The sequence below is a fragment of the Arvicanthis niloticus genome, chromosome 25 (assembly GCF_011762505.2).
Source record: "Arvicanthis niloticus isolate mArvNil1 chromosome 25, mArvNil1.pat.X, whole genome shotgun sequence".
In the NCBI taxonomy this organism is placed as follows: Eukaryota; Metazoa; Chordata; class Mammalia; order Rodentia; family Muridae; genus Arvicanthis; species Arvicanthis niloticus.
In genome coordinates this window covers 3,077,181-3,087,829 of record NC_133433.1, presented here as the reverse complement: position 1 = coordinate 3,087,829, position 10,649 = coordinate 3,077,181, and the positions used below count along the sequence as shown (strand labels likewise).

Genomic DNA, 10,649 nt, shown 5'->3' with positions numbered 1-10,649 from the left:
TCCTCACATCTATACACAAAGGTTTCATGGGGCATGGAGAGTGAATGAACAGGATGGTACCAGTGGCCTGGGAAATGGCTACGGAATGACTTCTGATTGGAAAGACGGAATCTTTAGTATGATTGTATATAATCTATGCATAACAGAAGAAAATGGTAACTTCATTCTAGAGTAAAAATAGGTGCATGCATGGAATTAGATTAAGTGTAAATGTGTTTTATTTACAGAATGTTAACCCAGCATTTATTTTTGTCCCTTCTCCTAGGAATTCTCAGCACTTCACTGTCATCCAGCACCTAAAAGAACGTGAATGAAGTGTAGGACACAAAAGGGGTGGGGAAGGATAAGAAAACTCTTGGCTTTGAATTTCAAAATTGGCCATTGATGTTCCTAACAGAAGGAAAAGTTTGAAATCCATGGTGATTGATTGGCCAGATTGTACGCTTTGGAAATCACTGAAGCAAGCTGAGCTTAAACTTTATGCAGTTGATAATAGACGACGACCTTCGGAGATAAAATGCCTGGCGACACTTGAAAGGACCCACCACATTTCCTGTATCTCCAATGGGAGCACAAAGTAGGGCAGGGGTAGCCTTTCAATTATGAAGAGAAAAACACAGCAATCTTTACTGGGCACAATGAGACTCGGCACACCAGTTGGAGTAAAAGACATTCCTCCACTCACCATAGATCCATTTTAAAGAGTCCATAATAAAATTATTTGAAAACAATGAGTCTAAGAAAAAAAATCTATGAAAATATAACTGGGTAAATAGTGTATGGTTTTAGACCAAAGGGACTAGTAATCAAGATTCTCCCTACAATACATGATTACTATGTATAATTTCCTACAACGCACTATCATGTAACAACTGCTACCTACTTTGATGAATATATTTGAAAATCAGTCTGCTCAAAATAGAGTTGTTTATTAAAACATCAGTCATTTGTAATCATGCCAAAGAATGGTATCTATCTATCTATATATATATAATGTATATGCAAAAGCTTTCTAGAGTTACATGGGAAGAAATTTTTATTTGTTTTACATAGTATTCATAATAGTAGACTTTGTTACATCATTGTTGAACATGTATATCATTGTACTTTTCTGTGTCTTTCCTATGAAACAATCTTCCCTGACTCCTGCCTCTCTCCTTCTCTTACCAATGATTCCCCTTTCTGGTGTGTGTGTGTGTGTGTGTGTGTGTGTGTGTGTGTGTGTGTGTGTGTGTGTGTATGTGTGTGTGTGTGTGTATAGATGTATATATATCGGTATATGAGAGATAGATGATAAGCAAATAAATATTCTACATATCCTAATCTATTCTTCTGGAACATGTGAAATTTCTCTAATAAAATAATCTCAAATCAAAAATAAAATGAACGATAACAGTCTTCTTAAATGCATGCTCAAAATCTGTTACTGATGGGAGACAGTCAGACTAAAATAATTACCAACCATATGTATAAGCAATTATATATACAAAAATTGAACTAAAAACAAACATAAAGGGGGCTAGAGAGATGGCTCATCAGTTAGGAGCTCTGGGTTCAGCTCCCAACACCACAAGGCAACTATTAACTGTCTGGTCCTCTGATTGTGGTGGTATGCTGCCCTCTTCTGGCATTCACAGGCATTGCATGCATGTGGTGCACTGATAATTAAACAGATTTAATAAATACCCATACACATAAAATAAATAAAAAGTAGATATTGTTTCATAATGTGACACATCGATTTACTACTTAAAATATTACCAATGGAAAGCTTTGAAAGACACAATAGTAAAAATTATTTAATTACTGGAGTTAAAATATGTTACACTGAAGAAGAGATTATAAAACTGGGACAGGCCAGAAGAAATAGAAAGACTGATGCATAGAGAGAATGAAAGGATAGAATACAGAAAAAGAGAAAAAATTATGTGATATAGAGTGAAATTTTACATATAGTATGGAAATATGGCCACGGAAAGAGGGAAAGAAGGAACAAAGACAATACTGAAAGAGATTACGCTCAAACACTTTCAAAACCAACTAATTAAAACCAATTAAGCAAATCACTGAGATAACCATACCTAGTTAAGTCTATAATAAACCGCATGAAATCCAGAGATGTTTTAAAGCTTTCAGAAGATAAATCTACCTATCACAAAATTGCAGAAAGAAAATAGTCCCCATACCTTACTTCTATATTTTTATATTTAAAAATTAGAAAGATCTCAAATACACAGTCTAATGAGGCACCCAGAGGTCTATCAAACAAGATGAAATCCCACGCAGTGCTCTGGGGACTCAGCCTCCTGGTACAGATTCAGGGCTCCTTAGTTCTTCCCCATCACCTCTCTCACCCACTCCTTCTAGTCCATCTCCATTCCTTTGAAATTCCTTGCTGACCCACAGAACCGCTCTCTAACAATCAGATAACCTACCTCTATCCTCCTCCTCATTCAACTTAGTCTCTCCAGACTACTTCTCTCTGAGCTGGTCATCCCAGCACACCTCTACTCCCTACCCACCCTGGAACTCCTGGAAAAGATTCAGGGTCCAAATTAATTATTTCCTGTCACCCCATTCAATAATTCTTTCTAGGCCATTTCCACCCACTCCTTTGTGAGCACCTGCCAACCCCCAGAACACTTCTATACCAGGGACACACAATGCCACACTGGCTGGGGTGTAACCATTTTTTCTAGCCCATCTCCATGTTTTAGTGACTCCCTGCTGAGGCATAGAACCACTCTCTACAGGAGAGCTCACCACTGCCACACATTTCTAGAGAAAATCAGTTGGGGCAACAGCAACCAAAGAACAGAGCACCCACCCAACAAAGGCAAGACAAGGTAGCTACACCAAGAAACACCTCAAGCATGATAACTCCAGATATTTACATTCTAGGCCAAAAAATGAAAACATGAACAACCAAGACAAGATGGCTTCTCTAGAAACCAGTAACCCTACTGTAAAAATCCTCAAAAAAAGTATTTAGTAGAAACACACACACAAAAAAAAAGACTTCAAAATATCAATTATGAATATATTCAAGGATGAGAAAGGTAATATAAAAAAATTACTTAGTGAAGAGTGTGACCACATAAATGGTTAATGAAGTAATAAAAGCAATTCAAAATATAAAAGTCGAATTTAAGAATATAAAAGAATGAAAATAGAATAGCTAATGAAATATCAAAATGAAATAAAACTGGGAATTAAAAACTCCAGGAGTCAAACAAAAAGCTCAGAAGTAAGCCTCATTAGCAGATTAAAAGACATAGAAAAGAGGATTTCTGATCTTAAAGACAAGGTAATAGAAATAGATAGCTCAGTCAAGGAAGAAGAAAAATATCAAAGAAAAAATTCAGACATTAGATCCTCTCCTCTTCCTCTGTCCAGATCCATTCTCCCACTTTCATCCTCAATTCTGCAGCAAAAACATCGATGCACCCTTCCCTGACCTCTGGTGCCCATCTCCTGTGGGTCCCACACACCTCCCCTCTTTAACTTCCTTTCTGCACGGACTTGTTTTGTTCCCATCCCAACCTCCACCAAACACCCCTGCTAACCCAAGAGCTACTCCAGGCAGGCAAACAAGTAGGCTAACAGTGGATCCACACCTCTCCTTTCTCCTCCCATACTGCAGTCTCACCACAGCTCTGTAACAGAACACTTGCTGCAGCCACCCTTCCCCCCCCACGCCCCCGCACCTCACGTTTCCTGTAGATCACACAGACCTTTCCTTCCTATCCTACTTCCTCCCTCTCCTCACGTATCCCATCCCCCAAATCTAGCAGTCACTTCCCACTAACCCACAGACCATTCCTGCCAAGACAGCAGAGAGCCTGTCTACAGATCTTCCCCTCTCCTGCTCCTCTGGATTCACCTCCCCCCCCCCGCCCCGCCCCAGCCCCAGCCTCACCTCTTCTTTAGCAGACCCTCTATAGTGACCCTCTATAGCTCTTTACTGCCCACTCTATTGCAAGAAGACAAAATAAGCAGCTCTTTACTGAGCACTCTACTCTGCTTCCTCCTGCAGATCTCCTCAGAGCCCTAACCTATCCCCACTCTAAGTGTCAGTTCCTAATACCCAGAAACACGTTTTACCTGGAACACTCAGTGGCCGCAACTCTCAGGTCCAAAGGAAATTTTCTACCAGGCAACACCGGCTATCACACTCTCCAAAAATCCAGAAAGGAAATAGAAACCGAGAACCAAAGGAACAAAACAACCACCCAACAACAAAAAAAAGTAGAAAGCAGTGCCTAGACCTGTAATCTTATAATCCACCGAATCCCAGCTGTCTGGACACCAGTGTAAAAGCACAATCCATACGGCGCAGGCAAGACGTCTCCACTACAGCCCAGCGCTTCTACCACAGCAGCTCCAAAATACAGCAACAAAGCTAAAGCATAAGAAAAAGACCTTAAAACTTCCGCTATGAAGATGATAGAGTTCCCTAAGGAGGAGATGAAAAAATCCAGGAAAACACAAATCAACAGTGCAAGGAAACGAATAAAGCTGTTCAAGACTTGAAAATGAAACTAGAAGAAATAAAGAAAAGGCAAACTGAGGAAATTCTGGAAATGAAAAATTTAGGAATTCAAGTAAGAACTAGAGGCAAGTCCCCGGAACAGCATACAAGAAAGGGATGAGGTGACGGTGTGGAGCAAGAGGAACACTCCTCCATGGCTGGTAAGAGTGCAAACTTGTACAACCACTTTGGAAATTGATGTGGTGATTCCTTAGAACATTTGGGAATAGTTTTACCTCAAGACCCAACTCTACCACTTTTGGGCATATACCCAAAAGATGCCCCACCATGCCACAAAGACACTTACTCACCTATGTTCATAGCAGCTTTATTTGTAATTGCCAGAAACTGAAAACAATCTAGATGTTCCTCAACTGAAGAATGGATACAGAAATTGTGGTATCTCTACACAATGGAATTAAATTTAATCAGCTTTTTAAAAAAACAATGATGTGAAATTTGCAGGCAAATGGTTGGAACTAGAAAAAAATTATCTGAGTGAGGTACCCCGGACCTAAAAAGACAAACATGTTATGTGCTCACATATAAGTGGATATTATCCATGAAGTACAGGATAACCATGCTACAATCCACAGACCCAAAAAAGCTAACAAGGAAGGTCCAATGGAGGTTCACTTGAATCTCACTGAGAAAGGGAAGTACATCAGGGGCAAATGGAGGGAGGGTGGTAGAGGGTGTAAGGAGGGGAGCAGAAGTGATCAAGTGAGGGGAAGTCTGAAGGAGAGAGTATGGAGGGAGAGGGCTCTCTGGGATGAGCTAGAAACCTAGAAAAATGGAAACTCCCAGGAATCCATGACGATGCCCTAGCTAAGACCCCTAGCAATGAAGGACATAGAACCTGAGATGGCTATCTCCTGTAACCAGAACAGACTTCCTATGGAGGGATTCAGATACCAACCCCACCACAAAACCTTAGACCAACAATTTGCCTTGCCTACAAGATGTGCAAGGGTAAAAATGGATCAGAAATTGAAGAGATGGACAATCAAAGACTGGTGCAGCTTGAGACCCATGCATGAAAGAAAGAGCCCACCACTGACACTATTAATGATATTCTGCGATACTTGCCCACAGGCACCTATGCATAACTGTCATCTGAGAGGCTGCACCTAGCAACTGATGAAAACATATGCAGAGATACACAGCAAAACATTAGGTGGAACTTGGGGAATCTTGTGGAAGAGGGGAATCTTGAAGGCGCCAGAAAGGTCAAGAACACCACAAGAAAACCAACAAAGTCAACTAACCTAGGCCCATGGGGCTCACAAAAACTAAGTGTCAACCTAAAAGCCTGCATGAAACAGACCTTGGTCCTCAGCACATATGTAACAGTTGTGTATGCGGGTCTTCCTATGAGACTCCTAACACCATGAACAGCAGCTGTATCTGACTCTGTTGCCTGCCTTTGGATCCCTGGATCCCTTTCTCCTAACTGCACTCCCTTGCCTAGTCACAATAGAAGATACCCTAGTACTGATGCAACTTGATATGCCAAGTTGAGTTGATATCCCTGAGAGGCCTTCCCTTTTCTGAGGAGAAAGGAAGAACAAGAGGATGGGGCAGGGAGGGGAGATGAGAAGAAGGGACTGGGGAGAGAGGATAGAGGGAAAGATGTGTTTGAGAAATGAAAAAAGAGAAAAGAAAAAAAGGTGTTTAATACCCTTAGCCATCAGGGTAATCTAAATCAAACTAGTTCAAGATTTCATCTTAAAGTGTCAGAATGGCTAAGATCAATAACACAAGTGATAAGATCAATAACACAAGCTCATTCTGGCAAGGATGTACAAAAATAATAATATTCATCCATTGCTTGTGGGTGTATAAATTTGTACGGTCACTATGGAAATCAATATGGTGATTCCTCAGAAAATTGGGAATCAATCTATTTCAAGATCCTTCTGTATCACTCTTGGGAATATACTCAAAGTACACTTCATCCTACCACAAGGACCCTTGCTCAACCATGCTCATTGCTGCTCTATTCATATTAGCTAGAAACTGGAAACAACATAGATGTTCCTGGACAGAAGAATAGATAAAGAAAATGTATATTTACACAGTGGAGTATTTCTCAGCTTTTTATTTATTTATTTATTTATTTTTTTAGAATGGCATCATGAGATTTGTAGGCAAATGAATGGAACTAGAGAAAAGTCATCCTGGGTGAGGCAACCCAGACCAGAGAGATAAATATGATATTATTCACTTATATGTAGATACTAGCCATTAAATAAATGATAACCAACTTACCTACATTCTATAGAACCAAAGAGGTTAGGTATAAAGAAAGGGACTAAAAAACACATGGATCTCCTTAGGAAGGAGAAATTGAATAAATTTTTGTTGTTGTTGTTTTGTTTTGTTTTGTTTTGTTTTTCAAGACAGGGTTTCTCTGTGTATCTCTGGCTGTCCTTGGAACTCACTCTGTAGACCAGGCTGGCCTCGAACTCAGAAATCCACCTGCCTCTGCCTCCCAAGTGCTGGGATTAAAAGCGTGCGCCACCACTGCTCGGCATTGAATAGATTTTTATGAGTGGGCAGGGAGTGGGGCAGGAAGCAAATGGGGGGATCTTGTGGGGAGGGAGAAAGGAGTTATGGTTGAGGGAGGAAATTTAGGGAAAGACAGCTAGAACTGGGGGCCATTTGAGGGAAATCTACAGCAGTGGAAACTCCCAGAAAATATATGAAGGCAATCCTAGGAAGGTCTACCAATAATGAGGGTGTTGATGTTGCAACTAGCCACCTCTTGGCACCAAATGAGTCTTTCAATACTGGTACTAGATTGCATTCAATTGAGTTGTTGGCCAAGTGTGTCCCATGGAAATCCACAAACAACTCAAGCTGTTGCCAAGACAATGAATTTCTCTCTGGAAACCTATGTCGGGACCTCATGGCTGAGAACAACAACCACACAACTCAATGAACATGGAGAATTAGAGTTGGAGCCTTCACTTCAAGGCTTTAGTATCTTGGGTGTGGGAAGGTACTCTGCAGGCTACCAAAAGAGAAACATAAACATCAACCTAGCCACAAAATCTTTAACTTACAGTATGTCTTGCTTGCAACATATGCTAGAACAATGGTGGTATAGAACTTGCAAAAGTAGCCAACCAATGTCTGATTTGATTAAAGACCCAGTCCATGAGATAGAACCCATATCTGACATTGCTTGAGTAACCAAGAGCCAGAGACTAGATAGCCCAAAGACATATGGTAAAACCAAACATTACTGGTCTAAAAACAAAATAAGTAACAATAAAATGACTCCTAATGATATTCTACTATATTCATAGATCTATGCCTTATTCATCCATCATCAGAAAAGCTTCCTCCTGCAGCAGATGGGAATACAGAGGCCCACAGACACACATTACGGTGAAAGATCAAACATACAGCTCTAAGTGGGTTTTCTCCATCAAATCCCTCACCTCAGGGCTCATGGAACCTGGTGGAGGAGGAAGAAGAAAAAGTGTAAGACTCAGAGGGGATACAGAACACCAGAAGAACAAGGCCTTCTGAGTCAGCCAAGCAAACTCACAGAGACGGAAGCAGTAAGACTAAAGCCTTCATGGGTCTGCACCAGGTTCTCTACATATAAATTAGAGCTTTCAGCTTAATATTCTCATGGGCACATGAGTGTGTGAATGTGTAGAGATCTCTGATTCTTATGCCTACTCTTGGCACTCATTATTTTTTTTCCTTTGGGTTACCTTCTCTAGCCTTGATGTGATTGATTTTGTTTGTTTTATTATATTTTATTGTGTCAAAAATATTTCAGACACAAAGCATACCCAAAATCTGAGACACTATATATATAAAAAAAGACCAAACCAAAGAATAATATGTATAAAGGAGAAGGTCAAAGACACAGAAAATATTTTAACAAGATTATAGAAAAACACCTACCCTATAAATGGGTTAAAAAGAAGAGATATTCAGCAAATAAAACAAAAACAACAACAACAAAAACCCTCCACATGTACAATGAAAGAAAGATAGTAAAAGTTGCACGGGAAAAAGATTAAAATCACATATAAAACCAACCCATTAAAACAACTCTTTTCAACAAAGACTCTGACCCATGGCAGATGTTCTATGAGCTTTGAAATACCAGATGTTAGCACAGATGAGCATACCTAGCAAAATTAATAATCACAATCAGTAGAGAAGAAAAGGTTTTCACAATGAAAACAAAGTTTAACAATTTCTTTCCATTAAACCAGGTGTACAGAAAGTACTGGAAGGAAAACGTCAATCTGAATAGAAGGTTAACTACACATGTGAGGATGCAAGGAATTAATAATTCTAGGACAATTAATCAAAAGTATAAAAACACTAAACAAAACTCCAGTAGTTTATAAACACTTTCAAGGGTGAATCTTCATATGATTGGTCTCAATTCCCACATAAAAAGAAACACACCTCACCATCACAGACAGATACCATCTTACAGTAAAGAAACATACCTCACCATCACAGACAGATATCATCTTACAGTAAAGAAACACACCTCACCAGCACAGACAGATATCATCTTACAGTAAAGAAACACACCTCACCAGCACAGACAGATATCATCTTACAGTAAAGAAACACACCTCACCATCACAGACAGATATCATCTTACAGTAAAGAAACACACCTCACCATCACAGACAGATATCATCTTACAGTAAAAGGATATAAATGGTTTTCTAAACAAATGGAAACAAGAGCAAGTATACATAGCTTTTTAAATATCTGACAAGATATAGTTAAAACCAAAACTAATAGAAGAGGAAGGGAAGAATATTACATACTTATTGAATGATAATCCCATTATTGGTTATTATATTCTAATATAATTTATTCACATTAAACACAAGTACACCCAAGTTCATGAAATAAACACTACTACAATTAAAATCATGTTATAGCAGGTGCCTCCTGCAAATAGATAGGTCATGCAGACAAAAACTAAATAGAAATAATGAAATTAAATAACATCATAAATGAAATGGGAAGATCAAACTTCTAGAACATTCCACCTCTAAAGAAACACACTTTCTTCTCACTATTACATGTAACTTTTCCAGTAACTAACCACATAGGAAGACACAAACCAAGTCTCAACAGATATAAGAAAATTGAAATAACACCCTTTACCCAACCTGACCACAATGCATGAAAGATGAATATCAACAACAATTTTTAAAAGGCAGAAAGTGTACGGCTTATGAAAACTGAACAACTCATACTGAATGAAAATTGAGTTAAGCAGAAATCAAGGGGAAAAAATTAAAAACTAAATAAAAATAAGAACACAAAAACTCAAACCCGGTGTATTCGCAGCCTTCGCTGCGCAGCCTCTCGTTTGCTGAGCTCCAGCCAAAGGAGAAGGGGGGTAAGTAAGGAGGTGTCATAGCTCGTACAAAGCAGACTGCCCACAAATCCACCGGTGGTAAAGCACCCAGGAAACAACTGGCTACAAAAGCCGCTCGCAAGAGTGCGCCCTTTACTGGAGGGGTGAAGAAACCTCATCGTTACAGGCCTGGTACTGTGGCACTCCATGAAATCAGGCGCTATCAGAAGTCCACTGAACTTCTGATTCGCAAGCTCCCCTTTCAGCGTCTGGTGCAAGAAATTGCTCAGGACTTCAAAACAGATCTGCGCTTCCAGAGTGCAGCTATTGGTGCTTTGCAGGAGGCAAGTGAGGCCTATCTGGTTGGCCTTTTTGAAGATACCAACCTGTGTGCTATCCAAGCCAAACGTGTAACAATTATGCCAAAAGATATCCAGCTAGCTTGCCGCATACGCGGAGAGCATGCTTAAGAGTCCACTATGAGGGGAAACATTTCATTCTCAAAAAAAAAAATTTTTTTTCCTCTTCTTCCTGTTATCAGCAGTTGTGAATGTTAGATATTGTTTCCATGGGGTCAAGGGTACCTAAGTATATGATTGTGAATGGAAACATAGGGGACAGAATCAGGTATTGGCAGTTTCTCCACGTTCATTTGTGTGTGAATTTTTAATATAAATGCAAGATGTAAAGCATTAATGCAAGCAAAATGTTTCAGTGAACACATTTCAACAGTTCAACTTTATAACAATTATAAAT

At 39.5% G+C, this 10,649-nt stretch overlaps 1 protein-coding gene across 1 annotated transcript; it reads left to right on the top strand.

Annotated features, from left to right (window-relative positions):
- Positions 1–3,034: 3,034 nt before the first annotated feature.
- LOC143438327 (histone H3.3A-like) lies at positions 3,035–10,420 on the top strand. Its single transcript, XM_076923961.1, has 2 exons — positions 3,035–3,059; positions 9,948–10,420. Exons 1-2 carry the CDS (start codon positions 3,035–3,037, stop codon positions 10,361–10,363), a joined length of 441 nt encoding a protein of 146 aa, XP_076780076.1. The 3' UTR covers positions 10,364–10,420.
- Positions 10,421–10,649: the final 229 nt, after the last annotated feature.